Source organism: Salmo salar, chromosome 09, assembly GCF_965601325.2.
Source record: "Salmo salar chromosome 09, fSalSal1, whole genome shotgun sequence".
In the NCBI taxonomy this organism is placed as follows: Eukaryota; Metazoa; Chordata; class Actinopteri; order Salmoniformes; family Salmonidae; genus Salmo; species Salmo salar.
Window position 1 is genome coordinate 82,416,486 of NC_138299.1, and position 24,161 is coordinate 82,440,646.

The following is a 24,161-nucleotide window of genomic DNA, read 5'->3' on the forward strand; positions in this document are numbered from 1 at the left end:
GCACAGGATGTATCCTGATAGGATGTGTCCTGATAGGATGTGTCCTGAATACAAATGCGCTATTGGCTGAGACGAAGCTTGACTGCGTCTCGAAGGATCCAATGTGTCATACAAGAAGATCCCCGTGTCTTATGTTCCCTTCCATGCCCAGGTTTCTCATCATTGATCATTCCAACTTCATGAAAAATTAAACAGTATATGGGAAGAATAATATGAGAAACAGGACATAAGCACACACATCTCCCAGTGGTATTGTATATATGTTTAATGTAAACATGTTGGAAAAATATGTACAACTGCAAAAATAAACAGTTATTTCCTACTATAGCAATATAGCATTTCATTTGGCTGTAAGCTCTAGTCCATACTGTACAATACAGAAACAAGAGAACATGAGATGATTGACAGTTTAAAGAGCGAGATTAAAATAGTACCAAATCTAATCAAAACAAATATTCGATAGCTCGCCCACGGCATCGGCTAAACTTTCACTGCAGCGATTATGAATTTGAACTCCAAGAGTTTGTGAAACCCTATTGAGCTTAGTGTCATGTAAGTGTTATAAAGTGCCTGATCAGGTTGCCAGAGGGGGACATGCCATATAGTTGTGCCAGGTTGGATGACTGGGATGGGCTCCTTTCTAACATCAAACATAAACACCCCAATCCCCGCCCTCCTTCCCCCTCTGCGTGTCTCTGAGTGCCAAACTATCGCAAGCGCTAAGTCCTGCACCCTTGTGATGACTGTTTACATCCCTGACATTCTAGGCCAGTACTGTTTACAGGAGAGAGTAGGGAGAGAGGGCTCTAGAGAGGGGAACAGGTAGAGGGAGAGAGAGCTCTAGAGAGGGGAACAGGTAGAGGGAGAGAGAGCTCTAGAGAGGGGAACAGGTAGAGGGGGAGAGCGCTCTAGAGAGGGGAACAGGTAGAGGGGGAGAGCGCTCTAGAGAGGGGAACAGGTAGAGGGAGAGAGCTCTAGAGATGGGAAGAGGAGGAGAGAGCAGGGAGAGGATTAGAGAGCAGGGAGAGGAGGAGAGCGCTCTAGAGAGCAGGGAGAGGAGGAGAGAGCTCTAGAGAGCAGGGAGAGGATTAGAGAGCAGGGAGAGGATTAGAGAGCAGGGAGAGGAGGGGAGAGGATTAGAGAGCAGGGAGAGGAGGAGAGAGCTCTAGAGAGCAGGGAGAGGAGGAGAGAGCTCTAGAGAGCAGGGAGAGGAGGAGAGAGCTCTAGAGAGCAGGGAGAGGATTAGAGAGCAGGGAGAGGATTAGAGAGCAGGGAGAGGAGGAGAGAGCTCTAGAGAGCAGGGAGAGGAGGAGAGAGGCTCTAGAGAGCAGGGAGAGGAGGAGAGAGCGCTCTAGAGAGCAGGGAGAGGAGGAGAGAGCGCTCTAGAGAGCAGGGAGAGGAGGAGAGAGCGCTAGAGAGCAGGGAGAGGAGGAGAGAGCTCCAGAGAGTATGGAGAGGATTAGAGAGCTCTAGAGAGTAGGGAGAGGATTAGAGAGTAGGGAGAGGATTAGAGAGTAGGGAGAGGATTAGAGAGCTCTAGAGAGCGCTAGCGAGTAGGGAGAGGATTAGAGAGAAGGGAGAGAGCGAGGGAGCTCTAGGGAGTAGGGAGAGGGGGGAGAGAGAGTAGGGAGCGGGCTCTAGAGCTTACGTATGGACCGCCTGCCTGGCTGTTTCAAAACACAGTCAGGCTCTTCACATAATTGGAGAGGTAGTGCCGTGTCCTCCCTGTTGAAAAACAAGACAGACCTTGAGCGGCTGCCTGTCCACCATGCGGGTCAAATGCTGGCCAGTAGCCATGACAGTCCATTCCTGCATATCTTAGGGTTTAAATTTAAAAAAAAGTGGCATCTCAGTGCCACATTTCGCAGATAGTGAGAGAGAAAGAGAGGAGGCCATGGAGTCAGAGTTAGCCATCATTTTAGGAAAAGTCAGGAGGGAGGGGGTGTGGCCCCTGAGACTGTAGGTTACAGCAGATTGTCTGAACTCTGGGTTAGAACACAGAGTCTATGATCAACACAGTCACCCTACAATTAGACTCCTCACTGAGGCCCAAAGGAAGCCTCCCTCTTTACCCCCATATCCCCCTGGCACTCAAATCTCCACTCTTGCCTCCTGGGCCCCTCCTTCAGTCTGATTGGACCCCAGACCATTCTGTCCAACTGTCACCACACACAGGGGTCAGTGTGATTTCCACTAAGGGAAAGGGAACTGCCCTATACTGCACAGGGCAGATCAACATGTAAACAATCCTTGACTACTCTATGGTTACAAAATGTTTGGCCGATTGAAAGCATGGAGTTATAGAACATCAAAGCAATTCCTTTAGAAATGTCACTTAAGTGGCCCTGTTGAAGACAGGCTCCTGCCCTATGGACCGTTGTGTCTCCTCTTTCTGTAGCGTGCAGCAGCTTGATGTAGAAGTACACTCTCTGGACAAGACGCTAGTCTATTGCAGGCCAAATAACTTCCTTCAAATGCAAAAGGCATAACGAATTAAGTTTCAAGTCAATGTGTAGCAAAATTATGGATTAAATTATATCAAGTTTAAGGGAACCTGGTGAACTGCATCTCTTACAGAATGGCAGTGTATGTGTCAGTATTCCATCTCTATGCATGTCTTATTCAGAGGGTCTGGAAGGAGAAAGCAATGTACTGATGTTGTGGATTTTTGTGATTTGATTTGCCTAGTCTATCCCCCTGACTAGGAGATCTGCTCAGCTTGACTGCCGTGGCTCACACCCGCTCTGTCCCTCGACTGACTGACACACAGTTAGCCAGTGGACGGTGAGGTGATTGCACCATGTCAGTGGCTCTCTCCCGAGGTCCCCGAGGGGAACATCAGGAGAAAGGGGCTTCCTGGCTGCATTGGGGCAGAGTGTCACGTGCCTCCCTACCCTGTCTCACCACTACCTTCTAAACCCCAGACATTTGCTACAAGCCAGGGGAGACTTTCCCATTCTAGTCCAGCAGTACAGGGGATGAGCTATTGTTAAAACTAAATTGGTTGTGCCAGAGAGATCAGCTGACAGGGCCTTAAAGAAGCATCGGCATCAGGAGCGTTGCCAAATTGTTACCAAATACAGCCCTGCTTTAACTGCTGCCATTTCTGTGGCCAGCCCAGTGCGGCTTGGATGCATCAGCCCCCATCACATTCAATGGGATTCAACTCTTCCTCCCAAATTGGGAGGTGGACTCTTCCAGGAAAAATGCCCCCCGGCACACAGATGCTCTCTCCCTTGACTGCCGTAATATAGCCCCCCTTGATTGTACAATAAATTCTGCCCAGCACATAAATATGAGGCTGCAGCCAGATAGACATTGTTATTGTGCAGCCGCTGTTCTACATTCTGACAGAAACAACATGGACGCCTTGACAGAAACAACATGGACGCCTTGATTCAGCCCTGCCTGCTTAAAGCACTGGAATACCCTCATAATCAGGAGCCAAATTATCTAAGACAGAGAGTAAAACCAATCTAATTGCTTTCTGTATACTCCCTTATGGCATTATGCCAGCAGCAGCCCAGAAACACTGTAGAGGTAGTATTGCAGTAGCTGATATGCGATGTACCACCCAAAAGAGGTAGCTGGAGTTAAACTGCTGTTCCAACAGTGACCAGTGGGGGGAGGCCAAGGGTCCAACAGAAGATCCTGTACAGACAGTGGGCTATTTATAGAACTATTGAATGAGAGAACGTTTATTTTTAGAGCTGCGTAGGGTTCTGTCATGCTAGAGTTAGCGGTAGCTGCAGGGAGTCACTGCATCACATCCCTGGACAACCCGTCCTTAGCTGAGGTAGTGACGACCACAAACACAGAATACGCCACACGTTTAAATGTCATATGGAGGACGACACATGTCACTCAGTAGCATCGTTTGGTTAAGTACAACATTAAAAGCCCTGACATCCATTACACGTGATTACTCTCCATTCGGTTGCTAACATAGTGAAAGCTCTGTTATCATAACTCTCATATAGACCACCACTATCTACGTGGCCTTTCCTTAAATGATATCTAAAATTCAGAAACTGCACCATCTTAGACCCTAATACAAATCCTGTTCTAAGTCAACATGGTAAAATAGAGGTGACTATCTGAAGAGCTGCATACCCAGCTTGAGTGCTGTATTACCCAGGGCACAGTGACTACTCTGCACCAATCTGCATAACAATGACACTGCTGCACTGAAAGAGCCGTGCTCCCTTGCAAACTGAGCGATTTCTTCCTTCATATCATCAGAAGATACTATAAAAAGCCTGACGCACGGTCCTGCTGTGTTAAATCAATGAAATAAATCAAAATTAAATTAAAAACATGACATCTATACCTTGACAGTGGGCTTACAGAGAGAACATTCACTTTAGATCATATTATGCAGCAGATATTGACAGTGAAAGGAATGATATGACCACACCGGTAAGATATAAACATGTTTAGGTTGTGTGACATCCACCAGAAGATTAATGTCACTGTCGACTGAGCTAATAATGAAGAGGCTAAAGGTAAAGCCTACAGACATCTGTTGGGTGAGCGCTGGTGTGGTGCGCCCCCTTGTGGCTTGCTGAGAGAAGACAGTTATGTCTGTCTAGACCAGTCAGCCCAGATGCAGCACAAGGTAATGTCTGGTCTTCTCACTCTGCCCTCCTATTTGGACAAATGAGAAGGCCCCGCTAGCTGCAGTACAACAACTGTCTTATTAAAGCCATATCAACCTAATGATGTCATTGCTTTAGTAACACACCTTTGCTGCCATTTCATGTCTGGAATCAAACTAGCTCCGCTTCATCCATTTGAACAAGTTCTCTTATCCACTTTCTCTCCTTATTTGATCATACAATCTAGCATTAAGGTTTGCCGACCTTATTCTTCCTAGAAATCAGAAAACGATTTTGCCTGAGCAAAAACTGCATTACTCACAATGTCAGTGGCCAAGTCACCTGACAGTGCTAGTGGTACATCAAAATGGAGTTTGTACATATTTCCATCTGTTTAACTGCCAGCGCCCAGACTACGTAGCGTGTGTGTGTGTGTGTAAGAGTGAGTGAGTGAGAGTGAGAACTCCAGACAGACAGATAAGCTTGATGGACTGCCTGCTCTCCTCTATCATCATGCTGTGCTGAGGCATTCCTACCTGCCTGTCAGTCAGTCTCTCCAGGGAAAAAGCAGCATTGCACCCCTGGTTCCTGGTGATGGAAGCGGCCTCCCACTTACATGCTTCTAATAAGAGCTGCAGTTGAGGGCTTGGAGCACTTTACCTGCAAATGCCAGCCTCGCCACTTCACACACAAATCTGTGATCCAATCAATCAACAGCACACAAACTCTCCTTCTCTCTCTCTCTCTCTCTCTCTCTCCTGTGGATGTAGGCTTCCCCTGCTAAGATGAGCTGTGTGGCAGTGAAGAGTTGAGTGGCAGTGTCCAGCTCAGACCGGCTGGTGGCTGGTTACCCGGGCACCCCTAGTGGTAGGGGGCGGTGGGCGTCGTGGATGTGGGCATCACTGTCAGGTAGTTGGAGGGCACGTACCCCCTCTGCCCCCGCACCTCCACCAGGCTCCAGTCACAGCTACCCTTCTTGTCATGGGGTTCCAGGACTCTGATTGGTTCCCCCACCCTCAGAGAGACCTCGTGACTGCTCCTCGCCATGAAGTCATAGCCTGCGAGCACCTGCAAAGACACCGCAGAGGTCAGAACAGACAGAGCAAACAAGGCTTTATTAATGAGCATGATGCCCTAGAGATTGATTGTATTTAGCCTGGTGGCCATTAGAAAACACAGCTCACCTCTGGACAACATAACTAGAGAAACATCAGCAGGGCATGTACGTGCAGGTTAATGGCTCCGCCATGTGGCCTGTGATGGTATTGGACTACTAATCACCATCAGTCTCCTCCATGGTTGGGCTCAATTCAGAATTAGTCACACGACACAGGGTGTGGAATGTTTATTTAAACAGAGAGGAAGAGGCGAAGTGAGAGGTTTCACGAAAATAAGCAGAAATAAGCACCTGAGGATTTTCTGTATGGAGGTGTCGAATGTTATTGCTAATTTGCTACATGGAAGACTTACTTGATCAAAAATATGTTTCATGATAGTAAGGTTGTTACGAACGCACTGATATAAGTGGACGCACATGGCATTTTGACAACAACAACAAAAAGACTATATCGGAGTTGTGCCTGTTGTCACAGAGAGAGGACTCATCACGGCTATAACCTGTTTTAGCATGGACATTGCCGTCGAGGGCTTCCACCATTTTAAAGAAGTCAACTGGGTGAGGAGTCATATTGTTGGGAGCAAATCAGCCAATGAAGAATAAAATGTACTACTTTAAAATTGCCCATGCTGTCACAGACAGCAAAATGACACCATACAAAGGTGAGTCATCCATCTCTATGGCCTGTTGTTCACGCGCCCATCTCCCCTTTATTGGCTAGAATGGTCTTGCTTCTTCCCGCCTGCCTTTCATCTTTGAAGACGTGTATTTCCATTGTTAGTGGTCACTTGACTATTTTGTCAATATAACAGACAATCTTTGATTTGAGTTTCAGTGACAGGAAATATAATTTAATTCATTGCAATTCAAAGAAATTCCGCTCAATTCATAGAACATGAGTGTCGTTGAATCCGACATGTCACACTACCAGATATCAAAGAATATATAACTTTTTTATCTGAAAAAATAAACTAAAGGCTTTTTCCACTTAGAACCTGTAGGTTTGCTCAACCTTATTCATGGATTCCTCACACATGAAGGTGGTGGAATTATTACGGCATTTAGTCAAGGTCAGAATACAGCATATCTATAGACACTCCTCTGCCACACCTTCATTTCTTAGACCTCCACCCCAAATGAATAGCGGTGAATATCATGCTATTGTCATGCTTAGGTTCAACGTCAGAATATGAGTAGAAAAGGGCATAAAAAAAAAGGTAATTGCATTCCATTTACGCACGCTTAACTCAGGTCAGAATTCCCCCCTTACTCTTTTAACCTTAGTGCTTAGAATTGCTAATTATATTTCTCAACAAACAATGCAGTTATATTAGACCCTACCTTACACACTGGCTATACCAAACATTAGGAACAACTTAGAATTGCTAATTATATTTCTCAACAAACAATATTAGACCCTATCTTATACACTGGCTATACCAAACATTAGGAACAACTTACTAATATCGAATTGCACCCCCTTTTGCCTTCATAACAGCCTCCATTTGTCGGGGCATGGACTTTACAAGGTGTCGAAAGCATTCCTCAGGGATGCTGGCCCATGTGGACTCCAATGCTTCCCACAGTTGTGTCAAGTTGGCTGGATGTCCTTTGGTTGTTGGACCATTCTTGATACACATGGGAAACTGTTGAGCATGAAAAACCCAGCAGCGTTGCAGTTCTTGACACACAAACCGGTGCACCTGGCATCTACTACCATACCCTGTTCAAAGGTACTTAAATCGTTTGTCTTGCCTATTCACCCTCTGAATGCCACACATACCCAATCCATGTCTCAATTGTCTCAAGGCTTAAAAATCCTTCGTTTCCTCCCCTTCAGCTAGGCCGTCATTGTAAATAAGAATTTGTTCTTAACTGACTTGCCTAGTTAAATAAAGATTAAATAAAAAAATAAACAAAATCTATAGTGATTGAAGTGGATTTATCAAGTGACATCAATAAGGGATCATAGCTTCAACTGGATTCACCTGGTCAGTCTGTCATGTGTCATGACATTGGCCTGTGGGTAAGGAATATGATGTCATCTGAGACATTCTTATTAATGATAGGATGACAAACTGTATCGTGGAAAGTCTACACATTATAGTTATCAGATTCACATGGAATTGTTGTGCAATTTAAATGTTTAAATATTAAACTAATTCTGAAAAGATGAAATGTAATTTTAGCTTCCAAATGAGAGAATTGGGTTTTCATAAGTGAACTAACTCAGTGGCCCCGCCCATGTGAAGAGACATTGGTTATAAACTATGAAACATTCACTTCTCTCCCTTCCTATATAAAGCCCTTTACGAAAATGTAACTTCCTGTTCCGAGTACGCGAGGCCTGCAGCCTCTGCGTTAAAAGGGTGAATAACTTGCTGTTCCGGGTACATTAGGGCGACGGTCCGATGTCAGAAGGATTCAGATAATAAGCTGTTCAGAGGACAGGAGGACGACGGTTCCACGTTAAAAGGACTAATATGTCAACTACAGAACTAAGCCAACCTCAGTGTGAGCTTTGGTTGTGAATGGTATGAACTTTGAACTCTTATTCACTAAAGAAGTGATACCTCCTAGCCGTTGAGTTAGCAGCGGCCGCTCTAAACGTGGGCTAGGAAAGGACGGACAAAGGATCTCTTCTAACAAACAACACGACACTGCCAAGTATTCTGTTTACCACCAGAGACACTCTTAAAAGGACAAGGAATATCTCTGTTGGGCACCACGGCCAGCATCTACGACCAACCTACCGAAGCGCAGCTCAGAGTAAATATTTATTGCATTTTCCTTTTTCAAATGGGCGGTTATTTGGAATGCATAAGATTCTGTATTTACGATAGCATATCTTCTCCCTTTGTTCTCCCGCGCTTTCATTCAAGCCCAACCCCCTCTCTTTGTGTAACCAGCCGTCATACAAGTTTCGTCCCCCGGGGACGTTTTATTGTACGACATAATTAGTAATCAATGTATGATCCATTCTGTGTATATGTCATTCTGTGTGATTAGTTAGGTATTTAGTAAATAAATAATTAAACCAAAGTTTGTATTGCTGATTCAACTTGTTAGCCAGGGTTCGTGAAGTTAACCAAGAATTTACGATGTTCAGATGAGACTGAAATAAGGTGACGATTAATATTGACTGCTATTGATGTAAAATATTACTAGGTCTTTAGAAGTTTATTTTGGAAGATAACAGCTCTATAAACACTCTTTCGTGGTGCCCCGACTTTCTAGTTAATTACATTTACATGATTAGCTCAATCAGGTAATATTAATTACAGAGAAAGGATTTTATAGAATAGCATGTCATATCACTTAATCCGGCATAGCCAAAGACACGACACATGGAAGAGCAGGTTTCCTAATGTTTTGTACACTCAGTGTATATTTGTATAGACTACACCTGTTATAGAATAGAAGAGGCATTTGAATTTCATAGAATTTTACTGAATTCAATTCTATTTCCTTTACTTCAAATTGTAATTCTGTATCCTGTTTACTACTTAAATTCAAATTCAGTAAGAATGTAAGCAATCAATTGGAATTCTGAATTGAGCCCAACCACAGTCTCCTCTGCTCTGACAGATGCATACTTAGCCATGGCAAGGATGTTAGACAGAAAGAACAGACTAAAACGGACCACCCAAGTTAAAGAATCAAAGCCTAAGCAGAATCACATGTCACCTGCCTATGATTAGTGATCATACTGTCAGCGGTGCATGAAGAGGGCTGGCTATAAGAGTATGATAGATGCCTTCCAAAGGTCACGAGGAGAATCACTCACTTTAACAACCAGGAGAGCTGCATTTCAACAGCTCAGCCACACAGACAGACCGAACCCAGATACAATTATGTGCCTCGACACTTCTTCTACGTGTGTGTGTGTGTGAGAGAGAGAGAGACACTCCAACAATGTATGATGATGTTTGAAGAACTAAAACAAATAAATGAATAAAGCACTCAGGAGAAGGTTTGGGGCACTCTGCATTTGAACCCGGCTTACAAGGGCAAGCAGCTCAGAGTGTCACTGACCTGGAGACAGGGAACTGTCATCGACATAGTCCTCACGAGCCGGGGCTGGGGTGTATCAGGGGTGTAGGAGGGTCGCATGAGGTCAGGCGTGCAGGAGTGTCGTCTGACTCCCCCAGCTTGATCCATGGTAGTGATCAGATGAGGGGATGGGGGAGGGTCCATGGTTACCTGGTGGTAACGTACCAGCTTGGAGGAGGGGACGTATCCTCTTGGACCTGGACACAGGGAGATTGGTGTAGATGATTGGAAGACATGAATTCATAAGTAATTATAATCTGATGAGATGTACGGTATATAAACCACGTTGTCCTATAATTAATCAAATCTATTTGGCTTGATAGATCTCACTGGCATAGATCAAAATGGTACCCATGCAGCAGTAACTGTAAACAACCATTAGATGTCTCTACCTTAACTGGTGGTGAATGAAGCAGCATTATACGCGTTATGGTTTGGTATTCACTGCTACATTGACAGAATTAAGAACTGACTTTCCTTTTAGAAAGTAAAGCGGTTTGTTATTTTAAAGATCAGCCTCTCTAGTGAAAAGGCTAAATGTCTTGGTGGTCTTACCCCCAGCGTCGACCAGCCAGCGTCGTTTGTCCCCCCGTGTGTCCATCTCACTGATGATGGCCACCAGCTCTCCTCTGTTCAGGCTCAGGTCCAGGTCTCTGGTCCCCACCACATGACCCGTCAGCTGGTAGATCTTCCCTGAGCCGTGCTTGTCTGTCAGGACCTTCAGACGCCTCTGAGAGCCAGGGCTGAGAGGCTGGGAGGACAGCGTTGTGGTCATTGCACACCAAATGGAAGAGAAGACAAATAGAGAGGGAGGACCTGAATTCGTTGAATAAGAAATGTCAATTCTTTATTTCCATTGCAAAAATGTGTTAAACGTTTTGCTAAGGTGTGCCCTAATGAACACGACTCTGGTAGAGCTATCTGAACTGATAAGGAACCATCAGGAACATAGTAAAGCAATGGCTTTGACAGCTAGTCATTCACCATGTTCATTATCACTGGTGTTCACCTGCTCAGCTTCCACCCAGGGTGACTTCTAGAGTTTAAATGGCTTCACTATGTCATCTAAGAGTAGCTAATGAAGCGATCCTGTTTCTTTCTAGTACTGACGAACTGGTACCTGTAAGTAGGAGTCATCTCTAGCCACAGACGAGCAGCCCATTCTCCCTAGTGCTGTCATGTATTCCTGTAGACCTGACAGGCTGAGTCTCATTACTATCATATAGCTAGCTACCTTCTCTGGCTATGTCCCAAATCGCACCCTATTCTCTACATAGTGCACTACTTTTGAGCAGGGCTGGTGAACTATATAGGGAATAGGTTGCTGTGGTTCTGAGGGGCCTACAGCCAGGAGAGCTGCTCCTTAACACCGCAGACAGACAACGTACAGCTTATAACATGGGCCGTGAGATGTCTAGATTAGTCTGGAAGATTAAACTACACCATTTCTCTCTCCCCTCCTCCTCCCTCCCCACTCGGCAGCTTCACATTCTCATCAGTTAAAGTAATGAGCAGTGGTGTGGTGATGATAGGAGCCATGAGCTAGCCAGAGTAAAGTTATTGCTGTATTATGACCAAGCAAAATGAATGGTGGTTTCTGTTTCCGACTGGGGAAAAATGTAATGGAATTTCCAGTATGCCATTTTTGATGAGGGGTTTATTACAGGAAATACAGGTTAATGTTGTGAGTTGTGACATGATGTGTTCTAGTGTGTTGGTTTTGACAGATGGGCTTGTGTTTAGTTACAGTATTGTCCCTTCAGGTGACTCACCTTCCTCAGAACCCTCAACAGTTAACACCACAACCCCAAGGCTAGTAGAAATAGCAATCATGATCCAATTCAGGTTATTCCAAACACATAATGCGGCATCAGAACATTGACAGTGAATACAGTAGGTGTAGTATGAATCATCCTGCTGCTATTTGACAAGTCCTGTGGGGCTGTGGATGTGTACACACACTGTCCCTGGCAATGTTAGCCGACAACAAGTCCCATTGCCACCAAACAGATTATAGTGGAGCTTCTGTTGAGACTGACCCGGACAATGGGAGCATTGAGTTGGTCCTTCACATTCCAACACAGGCTCTCCAGCCTCCTCGCACCCTCCAGCACCGAACACTCCGCCCACTCCCAGAATGCATTCGGCTCCAGGGAACCGTGAGGGAGCTGCAAAGAGACATGTTAAACAAAATAAGATGAGACAAATAGTCAAGTTTAACTTCAGCAACATCTCTGCTTTTGGTATAGCTCCCACTAAAATCTGATTCTAAAAGTAGTAACAAATGCATGAGCAAACTGCTACTTAACTTACGAAACCTTTAGGATCATAGAGAAAATAGGCATTTGTCTGTACCCCCACAAGAAACATGCTAGTCATCCCCTCTACTCCAGTACTGTATTATTGTGTACCTGTTGGGTGAAGCCCTGGAAGAGCTGCTCCATGTCTGCAGCCAGGTCCTTGTGCAGGCAGCTGAAAGCCCCCAGCATGCCCCAGAGCAGGGTGAGGGCCAGGCCGTTGAACTGGGGAAGCTCGTTGAGGAGCAGGGTGTTGATGGTCTTATAGGTGTTAGCCACCGCCTGCTCATCGTAGCTCAGACTGGGCTTCTCTTCGATCAGCTCGTAGTCCAGCAGCTTGTCCAGACGCTTACTGATCAGGTTACGAGGCCCCGCCAGGAGCTCTCTCAGGGCACAGAGGGGCTTGTGGACCAAAGTCCTCATCCTCTTCTCCTGGAGAGAGAGGGGGATGGGGATAGAGGGATGAGTGGGGGAGGGGAGATAGAAGTGTGAGGTCCAGACAGTGTAATCTGAAGCCTGAAGGACAGGGCTGACCAGAAGGAAAGTGAAACACATCCATAAGTCTTTTCTGATGCCTATTTTTGTAACATACAACATGGTACTGTAGCTTAACTTACACATGTAGGAAGTATCCATTGTCTCAGTGCTGTTATGATTTCTTTGTAGTATATAGCAGGCTTCTCACCATCCATGCCAAGATCAAACTCCTCCGGTCGACAGCTAAGAAACCTCTGGAATATAATGATGGAAGGAAAGTTACAACATGATCTAGAATTAGACATGGGGGGAAACGTAAACACAAGTCTGTGTGGCAGTGGTCAGTAATGCATGGTTTATGAGCGGCAGTGGTGGCTGTGGTTGTGGGCAGTAGGGAGGGACTGCATTCACATATTAGGTGGGGCAGTGAGTAGCAGGCTGAATACTTTAAACTGATTTTCTTACAGCTACATTGCCTCTAAATTGTCAACTGCTCACCGCTGAAGAAGAAAAGTCATTCAGATCAGAGCTGTAGCCATTCTTTAGTGGAAGAGGATGCCAAACCAGAAGTGAATGCTAAGGGATTGTGCACTAATTATACGTTGAATGGAAAGCCACACATAAACAAAGTGATTCCAGTGTTGTCATGGTGATCTTACTCTGGTCTCCATGACAAAGGGCTAGGGTCAACAAAAGCTCACCTGTAGATGGTCTAGATATGTCTCCACATTTTCATGTAGCACGGTGATACCATTTTCAAGGAGATAGAAAAATCCCTCCAAGGCATCAAACTCCTCATCTACCAGCTGGAATTGAACAGAGGGAAGTTATTAAAGGAACACTTTGGGATTTTAGTAAATTAGGTTTTTTATTTACTTCCACAGAGTCAGATGAACTCATGGATACCATTTTTACATCTCTGTGTCCAGTAGGAAGGAAGTTTGAGGTAGTTTTGGGAACCAATGTTAACTAGCGTTAGCGCAATGACTCAAAGTCTATTGGTATCTGCTAGCATGCTAGTTAGCATTGGCTCTAGAAACTACCTCTAACTTCCTTCATACTGGACACTGAGACATAAATAGTATTTACATGTGCATCTGACTCTGAGGAAGTAGATCAAGGTCCTCATTGCCAAAGTACCCCTTTAACAGTAAACTCTATAAATCTTAACATATATTAAAAGAAGAACGTTCTGGTAGTTCTACCATCCATAGCTAAAAAGAGACCCAGAGCTTCAGTTTGTGACTTGATGAATAATATGTCTAAAAATGTCCGCAAAGGAATACTCATAACCATGTGAGAATCCTCCAGCATCGCATGAGTCATTGTGTTCAACGACTCTCTACATACTTTATGTAACAAATGCTCCTCAATGGCATCAAGGTTTGAATACAGCAGGTAAACACTAGTCATATCATTTGTTCTCTCACCACGGTTTCCCTTACTTGTAGAAAGTGTAGCTTCATTTTATGGCTGAGTGATCTTAACAAGGACCGGCACAAACAGTACCTTACCTTTGGTGCAATCCCCGTCTCATGTTTGATGAACTGACTCAGTCTGGCCGTCTTCTTTGCGATGCTGTGGCTGTTCAGACGATTCATCTTATCCCTTATCGTCAGGATTTCCGTCTTCTTGTATTTGTCGGCTGTGATGACAAGACAACAAATTCTAATATGGTTGTTCAGGTATAAGTGAAGGCAAGGGCCACAATCTATCAATTCCTCATCCCTGTCTGAATAGTAGAACCAATCACAGGGAATAACTACTAGATGGTGATAGCTAGCTCATGTTCTCACCTACTTCCCTGAAGCGTTTGTACTCATTGATCCTGCAGTTGAGGGCTATGGCGGTGCGGGCAGTCTGCTCCAGAAGAGAATAGGCTGGGTGCCCAGGCTCTGTGTGTTTCATGACGGTCTGGAGGAGAAGAGGGTAGCGGGCGATCCTCTGGACTGGCATCACCAGGAAGAAGCTCAGAGAGGTGGCATTCACATCTGGCCTGTACACAACAGTCTCACTTTGTCATACTTCCTGGACTTATAGTGAGAAAACATCGAGGTTCATAACACAATAGAGATGGGGTGTGATATCAAGGCCAGTTTCAGTAGTGGATTTCAGTAGTGGGACTTTAGAGACAAAGAATGGTAGGAACAGGAATGCAGAGGAAGATATGAACATACGCTGAGGACTTGATGACTTTCACTATCTCAGTCCACAGGGCATCTTTCTGCTTGTAGCTGTTCTCTAACGCTGTGACGGTGTTGTAGTTGGCCAGGTACTCCTTGTATGCCGACTCCATGTCTGTTGATAGACTGAGGAAGGCATCACCTGAAGGGGATATGAATCAAGTATTCATGAAGGGATATTAATGTACATGTTTACCTCCCATGTTGTCCTTTATCCATCCCATGGAATGTTGCTAAGGTGATACAAATTAATATATAAAGGCATTTCATTATGTTGGTGTTGTGTAGTCATTCTTGCAACGTTTGAACACCTAGCAGTCCAGGTGCTGAGCAAGGTCAACTAAATAATGGAAAAAAGGAGCTTGGCACTGTTGTTTGCTCCACATTGAAATATAACCGAGGCTAACAAGGTCGCCACAGAGAGAGACTTTTTGTTTTTCGCTATCTAGCTGACCCATCCAAGCAGCTTGACTGCAAGGGGGACTGTATGTGTAAGTGTTGTCTAACACCATGGTGGAAAATGTGCTTAATAGGACTTTAATACACACAGCCATGTAGAACACATCATGACAAGCAGCTGGTATCAACAGAGGGGGTGGACATGAGCCTGTTCATGATAGCCCCATAGGATTAGTAGGTGTGGTAGTGCTGGTGCAAATATATTAGTAACTACCCGGGAGTGAGAATCACTAGGTGTAGTCCAGCCAAGGAAACTGTACTGATACAGCAATGCAATATTCTTACTACTTACATAGAGTCTCCAGGAAGAGAGGATCATGGGGTGTCAACTGCTTCTGGTCCAGGAGGTTAAGGAGGCGCCCTGACACGTCGATCACCTCCTCTATGTACAGGAACATGCTGTCCAAGTTAGTCAGCTGTGGCTGTGGTAGGGGAGAAGGTACAGACTGACTTTACTGCTCACCCACCACTACATTATCCCCTCCTCCTCTTCATCCTCTCTCCCATATACAATTACATTATCCCCTCCTCCTCTTCATCCTCTCTCCCATATACAATTACATTATCCCCTCCTCCTCTTCATCCTCTCTCCCATATACAATTACATTATCCCCTCCTCTCCATCCTCTCTCCCATATACAATTACGTTATCCCCTCCGTCTCTCTATCCTCCTTCCTCCATCCAACATATAATTACATTATCCCCTTCATCATTACAGCTGGGTGATGCATAGACAGGTCTGTCTTCCACCCCATAAAATGGGATACCATCCTGTTTTTACGAGACTCACGTTTTAAGCATGGCCTTGTAATCAAAGACGTTCGATTATATGGTAATTGAAAAACTTTCCAAGACGTGGAAGGAAATTAAGCATGGTGTTTCAAGATAACCATACCTTAGAGAGCGGTAATTTGACTGTAGACCCAGTAGGGCCCAGAGTTTTCACTGGTCAGGTTACATGTTCAGGAAACCCTTTTAGCCCTATGCAGCACAGTACCTGGAGTTTCTGCAGGTTGCTCCTGATGGTGCAGGTGCAGACCTGAAGGAGTCTCAGGTAGTTCCTCTCTGTGTAGATCAGCTCCTCTGTGGCCAGGAGCTGCCTCTGAGCCTCTCTCTCAGCCCTCTCCTCAGCCTTCTCTGATGCATCCTCTGCTGGCTCCTCCACAAGCACGGACACCTCTGATAACAGAGACAGATATGTAGGGTCCTCCTCTGTGTCCGCTGTTCTCTCTTTCTCCTCCATTCTCAACTCTTGGGCCTCAGCTCTGGGACTTGGAGAAGGAGTATCGTTTCTGGGAGCTGGGGTTGGGGGAGCTGATTCTGCACTCAAGGGGCTCTCCATGCTGGGGCTGTCTGTTGGAGAAAAGGACGTTAGCTCCATGTGAGCCTGAGGTCTATACCCCACCCAGCAGTAGCAGCCCGTGGCAGTGTTATTATAGTGGGGCTGAATGGCTTATAGGAGACAACTTTGCATTGTTGCCTGTCCTCTGAGCTGGAATACGATGTGTTCAAACGAGATGGTCCTGCTCTTAAAAAGCTGTTGCCGCTGTAGCAATTTCACTTGTTAGCAGATTTCAATCAATGTAATACTGTTTAGCTGTTTAAAAGGCAGCCCCTGTGTTTGACTGATTGTGTCAAAGGAATAGTGAGTAAAAACGTGGAGGGACAGTCACCGGCAGTGACTTCAACATTAATTGTACTTTTAAGTGTGGCTTGGCTGTGATTTACAACTGAACAAAAGTTACCAAAACAAAGTTGTATCTGTATCTAATGAGTCATAATTAACATGTAAATTAAAACAAAGACAGAACCATAACAACCCAGGTCTATGGATTTGTAGTTTAAACATCCGATTAAAAAGAATAGTCGTACTGAGCAACAACCTCACCTCAGGCTGAAAATAGAAGTTTCTCAGTGAGTGACAGCAGAAAACAGCCATTAAAGCGCATCAATACCTTGAGTAGAGGACTGGGATCAGACGCAGCTCAGCTTGTGGGACAGTGGCGTGTGCTGCTGCTGCTGCAGTCGATTGCCTGGCCAACACACAGAAAGACTGGTGTAACTTTTTCCACTCACTCACTAAGAGCTGGGCTTCATGTGGCATGGGTGTGTGAGTGGAGACTTGTGGGGGGATGGGAGGGTTAGCTGGGCTGTTTGTTAGGGGGAAAGGGTGGAGGCAGGGAGGAGGTGATAGGCTATAGCAGTGTGGAGGCCAGAGAAGACACAGCACACAGCCTCTCATTGCTAAATCAGCTGATTGAATGCAGCAGCCTGTAAAAAGGAAGTGACGCCTGCTCAGGCAAAAGCTCATTGGCTGGCCCCCATTTAAGAAGACAGGCTGGCCCGCCAAGTGGAGACACAGCATCACACCGACTGATGTTTTCTCACAGGAAACAAAAGCTCCAAAGGAATTCAATGGCAATTGCCGCCCAAGTAATAGTAATGATTTTCCGTCTGTAAGAATTTAGACATATGTCCTTTGTGTGGATGTCTCAGCACAAGACAATACAATCATTTGGAGTTTACAGTAAATATTTATCATGAGTGTAATGACATTTTCTCAGATATTTAGAGGAACAATTCAACTAACACACACAAATATTTCAGAGGCAACAAGGAACACACAAGTATTGAGGAAACTACATTTTAACTGGTTTATTCCGTAGGAATGTGAAACATTCAGGCATGTCGGAGTTGATAACATTGGAATTGGGCCAAGGAATGCTGCAGAACTGGATGAATTACCTGCAGAGTCATCGTTATGATGACTTGTAGTTTTAAATAAATTCATGATGATAACTCATGTTCCATTTGGGTATTTAATTTCACAAAATTGGCTACTGTTCACAAAGGATTTTACAACATGCAACATAAATTACTTACTCTTACCATACACAGGGGTGGACACTTGGATTCCAGGGATAGCAGGAAACTGCATGGCTAGTGGGTGGGTCCTAATGACTGGGGGATAAAAATATCTTTCAGACTAGTAAACATCCTCCTCTCTTCACATCATAATTATCTTCCTTTCTTACTGCAGGTCATGGCCTAGTTCAATGTACAGTAGCAGATTATAGTACTACATTAGGCCTACTACCTCTACAGATTGTACTAGACGTAGTACAGTACTAGACTGTAGAAGGATTACAGCAGTAGATTGGCTCTAATAAATTCACATTTCCTTTTACAAAAGTGTATATAGATCAGTGATAGATCGGAAACATGGTATGATGTTATATTACAACACAGTGCAATAAGATATAGCCTAGTCAGATACTTACTTAGTCACATGAAATATAGATAACAGAAAGATAAACAGACCTTTGGCTTTAAAGCAACAGCTACCTCTCCTCGCATAAGATGTGGTGCTCCAACTACAAGGTCAGTGCGCACACAGAGAACTCTTATCCAAGGGGATGACATAATAATATTTAATAGAGATCACATACCTTAAGAAATTGTAGCTGTTAGTCTATGGAGGCTGCACTGTCACTAAACACACGTGCATCTTGAAGTCCTGTTGTGTGTCTTCGAACCCTCAATCACATGTCTCTTTTATAAGAACAGGTTCGCCAGGCAAGGCTGACGTCACGTCAGTGCAATGCATTGTAGCCTATTGTTTTTTTTGTGTGTGTGTGGATGTCTCAGCACAAGACAATAACATCATATGGAGTTTACAGTAAATGTTTATCATTAGGGTAATAGAATTTGTCAGATATTTACAGAGGAACAATTCAACTAACTGACACAACTATTTCGGGGGCTAAAAAGGAACACACAAGTATTGAGGAAACTAAATTTTATCTGGTTGATTCCGTAGGAATGTGAAACATTCAGACATGAGTCTGAGTTTATAACATTAGAATTGGTCCAAGGAATTCTGCAGAACTGGATTAATTACATTATATATATCTGTGACGATAACTATTTTTAATTTGAGTATTTAATTACAGTAAGTTGTCTACTGCTGACAAAAGATTGTACAACAGTCTCTCGGTCCCGGTCTCTCGGTCCCAGTCTCTCGGTCCCAGTCTCTCGGTCCCAGTCTCTCGGTCCCCTCTTGGTCCACAGGGGTGGACACTTGGATTCCAAGGATAGCAGGAAACTGCATGGCCGTTGTGTGGGTCCTAATGACTGGGGGATAAAAATATCTTTCAGACTAGTAAACATCCTCCTCTCTTCACATCATAATTATCTTCTTGTTGAACGTCTTTGAACCCTCAATCACGTCCCTTTTCTACGAACAGGTTCGCCAGTCCAGGCTGACATCACCTCAGTGTTTATTTTTTTCTTGAGATGTCGGGTCACTAACTTTTCCATGGTATTGACTAAGCCTGGTAAATGAAGTTGTAATATGACCTAACCTATATGTGCCCCAATTTCAGTAAGTTGATGGCAGTAGCCTGTACTATGGGGACATCTAGTGGTACTTTTTTTCCTGACAAAAAAATGTAATTGGCCTAAAAAACAAGATTACAAAATGATCAGAACCCTAAGGGTGGAGCCCCTTTACTAACCTACGACCTGTATACTAGGAAGCGGCATCGCGTGGTAAAACATCAGGAGCCATTGGGTGGGTTCGATATCACAGCCAAAGGTGCAGGTGACTTCCAACTGACTGATCTACAAAAAAACATGCGACATAAACAACTACTCATTAGTTGTAGATCAGTCAGTCACAATTTAGCCTTTACGGTTTTGATCATCACGAACATGGCCATACACTATGGAGCCAGATAGCTGCCAAAACGTTGAACATACATATTGTATAATGACATTATGGCTGCATGCCTCCAGAAGGGCATCTTCTGAGACACTTTGGTGCTTTTCCAAAGGCGCAAGGGGCTATGATGCTGAATGGCGATCACAGCATTCGGAGACTACCTAAGACCACTGCAAAAGAGTTATTGTAAAGTATGGGAAAAAGCGTATGGCAGACTTAGCCTACGTTTAAACTCTCCCTTGTTCATTTCAATGTTCATGACCCTATTCATATAAATCATGTCAAATTATTTTAAATTCATATTCACTCCTCCAACAGAATATGATTTTGGAAAGATTCTATACAAAAATATTTTGAGTGGCAAAATCTCCAGCTGTCATCAGTACTTAAGTACTTAAGTAAAAATACTTTAAAGTACTACTTAAGTAGTTTTCTTTAGGTATCTGCACTTTACTTCACTATTTATATTTTTGACTACTTTAACTTCACTACATTCCTTAAGAATATTATGTACTTTTTACTCCATCAATTTTCCCTGACACCCAAAAAGTTTCAATGTTTAGCAGGACAGGAAAGTGGTCCAATTCACTCACTTATTAAGATAACATCCCTGGTCATCCCTACTGCCTCTGATCTGGAGGAGTCATTCAACACAAATGCTTTGATTGTGTATGATGTCTGCGTGTTGTAGTGTGCCCCTGGCTATCCGTAAATAAAATTACAAAAATAAAATGGTGCTGTCTTATTTTCATATTATAAGCAATTTGAAATGATTGGTACTTTTACTTTTGATACTTAAGTATATTTAAAAACAAATACTTTTAGACTTTTACTCAATTAGTCGTTTTTGGGGTCACTTTTACTTGAGCCATTTTCTAGTATGACAATTGGATACTTTTTCCACCGTGGTGGTCGTACATACATATCCCCCCCTACTCACAAGGCAGGCAATACGCTTGACCTCATCTTTACTAGATGCTGTTCTTCCACTAATCTCATTGCAACTCCCCTCCAAATCTCCGACCACTACCTTGTATCCTTTTCCCTCTTGCTCTCATCCAACACTTCTCACTCTGCCCCTACTCGGATGGTATTGCGCCGTCCCAACCTTCGCTCTCTCACTCCCGCTACTCTCTCCTCTTCCATCCTATCATCTCTTCCCTCTGCTCAAACCTTCTCCAACCTATCTCCTGATTCTGCCTCCTCAACCCTCCTCTCCTCCCTTTCTGCATCCTTTGATTTTCTCTGTCCCCTATCCTCCAGGCCGGCTCGGTCCTCCCCTCCTGCTCCGTGGCTCGACGACTCACTACGAGCTCACAGAACAGGGCTCCGGGCAGCCGAGCGGAAATGGAGGAAAACTCGCCTCCCTGCGGACCTGGCATCCTTTCACTCCCTCCTCTCTACATTCTCCTCTTCTGTCTCTGCTGCTAAAGCCACTTTCTACCACTCTAAATTCCAAGCATCTGCCTCTAACCCTAGGAAGCTCTTTGCTACCTTCTCCTCCCTCCTGAATCCTCCTCCCCCTCCCCCCTCCTCCCTCTCTGCGGATGACTTCGTCAACCATTTTGAAAAGAAGGTTGACGATATCCGATCCTTGTTTGCTAAGTCAAACGACACCGCTGGTCCTGCTCACACTGCCTTATCCTGTGCTTTGACCTCTTTCTCCCCTCTCTCTCCAGATGAAATCTCGCGTCTTGTGACGGCCGGCCGCCCAACAACCTGCCCACTTGACCCTATCCCCTCCTCTCTTCTCCAGACCATTTCCGGAGACCTTCTCCCCTTCCTCACCTCACTCATCAACTCATCCTTGACCGCTGGCTACGTCCCTTCCGTCTTCAAGAGAGCGAGAGTTGCACCCCTTCTGAAAAAACCTACACTCGATCCCTCCGATGTCAACAACTACAGACCAGTATCCCTTCTTTCTTTTCTCTCCAAAACTCTTGAATGTGCCGTCCTTGGCCAGCTCTCCTGCTATCTCTCTCAGAATGACCTTCTTGATCCTAATCAGTCAGGTTTCAAGACTGGGCATTCAACTGAGACTGCTCTTCTCTGTGTCACGGAGGCTCTCCGCACTGCTAAAGCTAACTCTCTCTCCTCTGCTCTCATCCTTCTAGACCTATCTGCTGCCTTTGATACTGTGAACCATCAGATCCTCCTCTCCACCCTCTCCGAGTTGGGCATCTCCGGCGCGGCCCACGCTTGGATTGCGTCCTACCTGACAGGTCGCTCCTACCAGGTGGCGTGGCGAGAATCTGTCTCCGCACCATGCGCTCTCACCACTGGTGTCCCTCAGGGCTCTGTTCTAGGCCCTCTCCTATTCTCGCTATACACCAAGTCACTTGGCTCTGTCATATCCTCACATGGTCTCTCCTATCATTGCTATGCAGACGACACACAATTAATCTTCTCCTTTCCCCCTTCTGATAACCAGGCGGCGAATCGCATCTCTGCATGTCTGTCAGACATATCAGTGTGGATGACGGATCACCAGCTCAAGCTGAACCTCGGCAAGACGGAGCTGCTCTTCCTCCCGGGGAAGGACTGCCCGTTCCATGATCTCGCCATCACGGCTGTCAACTCCCTTGTGTCCTCCTCCCAGAGTGCTAAGAACCTTGGCGTGATCCTGGACAACACCCTGTCGTTCTCCACTAACATCAAGGCGGTGACCCGATCCTGTAGGTTCATGCTCTACAACATTCGCAGAGTACAACCCTGCCTCACACAGGAAGCGGCGCAGGTCCTAATCCAGGCACTTGTCATCTCCCGTCTGGATTACTGCAACTCGCTGTTAGCTGGGCTCCCTGCCTGTGCCATTAAACCCCTACAACTCATCCAGAACGCCGCAGCCCGTCTGGTGTTCAACCTTCCCAAGTTCTCTCACGTCACCCCGCTCCTCCACTCTCTCCACTGGCTTCCAGTTGAAGCTCGCATCCGCTACAAGACCATGGTGATTGCCTACGGAGCTGTGAAGGGAACGGCACCTCCATACCTTCAGGCTCTGATCAGGCCCTACACCCAGACAAGGGCACTGCGTTCATCCACCTCTGGCCTGCTGGCCCCCCTACCTCTGAGGAAGCACAGTTCCCGCTCAGTCCAGTCAAAACTGTTCGATGCTCTGGCACCCCAATGGTGGAACAAGCTCCCTCACGACGCCAGGACAGCGGAGTCAATCACCACCTTCCGGAGACACCTGAAACCCCACCTCTTTAAGGAATACCTAGGATAGGATAAAGTAATCCTTCTAACCCCCCCCCCTTAAAAGATTTAGATGCACTATTGTAAAGTGGTTGTTCTGCTGGATATCATAAGGTGAATGCACCAATTTGTAAGTCGCTCTGGATAAGAGCGTCTGCTAAATGACTTAAATGTAAATGTAATGTAAATGTATACACTGGTCAAATGTTTTTGAACACCTTCTTATTCAAGGGTGATTCTTTATTTTTACAATTTTCTACAAAGCTGTCATCAATGCAAAGGGTGGCTATTTGAAGAATCTTAAATAAAACATATATTTTGATTTGTTTAACACTTTTTTGGTTACTATATGATTCCATATGTGTTATTTCATAGTTTTGATGTCTTCACTATTATTCTACAATGTAGAAAATAGTAAAAATAAAGAAAAAACCCTTGAATGTGTAGGTGTTCTAAAACTTTTGACCGGTAGTGTAATTCATAGATTCGCCAAACATCTATTATTCTGTGTCTGTCACGTTCACTGTCTTCGAACTCCCTATCGTAAATAAGCCAAAAAATAAGCGTGCATGGAATTCCACATCCTTTAATGAAGTGAAACCAAAAAACAATACAGAAGGGAAACGTGACGTTCTGGGCTGCTCACAGGCAGCTACACAAAAACAAGATCCCACAAAACCCCAGTGGGGAAAAGCCACCTAAATATGATTCCCAGTCAGAGACAACGAAAGACAGCAGCCTCTGATTGGGAACCATATCAGGCCAACATAGAAATACATAAGGTAGAATGCCCACCCAAATCACACCCTGACCTAACCAAATAGAGAAATAAAAAGGCTCTCTACACCCTGATCTGTTTCATCTGTCTTTGTGCTTGTCTCCACCCCCCTCCAGGTGTCGCCAATGTTCCCATTATCCGCAGTGTATTTATGCCTGTGTTCTGTGAGGAGTGCTACATGAACGAGTGCCACTTGTAAAGTATAATCAAAGACAGACAGTACAGTATGAATAAAGGCAGAGACTGCTTCTCCAATAGAAATCCCCGATCACAGTTGTAG

At 44.9% G+C, this 24,161-nt stretch overlaps 1 protein-coding gene across 2 annotated transcripts; it reads right to left on the reverse strand.

The window, feature by feature from the left end:
• Positions 1-247: 247 nt before the first annotated feature.
• On the reverse strand, positions 248-18,771 carry arhgef37 (Rho guanine nucleotide exchange factor 37). Of its 2 annotated transcripts, none has more exons than XM_014212583.3 (15): positions 18,635-18,771; positions 18,075-18,146; positions 17,141-17,218; positions 16,183-16,538; positions 15,477-15,606; positions 14,720-14,867; positions 14,339-14,538; positions 14,057-14,187; positions 13,244-13,348; positions 12,683-12,796; positions 12,180-12,497; positions 11,808-11,936; positions 10,324-10,519; positions 9,751-9,965; positions 248-5,666 (listed from the first exon to the last, which is right to left on the reverse strand). In XM_014212583.3, the coding sequence occupies exons 4-15, from the start codon at positions 16,525-16,527 to the stop codon at positions 5,460-5,462; spliced, it is 2,238 nt and encodes a 745-aa protein (XP_014068058.3). In that variant the 5' UTR covers positions 16,528-16,538; positions 17,141-17,218; positions 18,075-18,146; positions 18,635-18,771; the 3' UTR covers positions 248-5,459. The 2 variants fall into 2 exon arrangements, with proteins under 2 accessions (XP_014068058.3, XP_014068060.3); XM_014212585.3 differs by having other exon boundaries at positions 18,069-18,146.
• Positions 18,772-24,161: the final 5,390 nt, after the last annotated feature.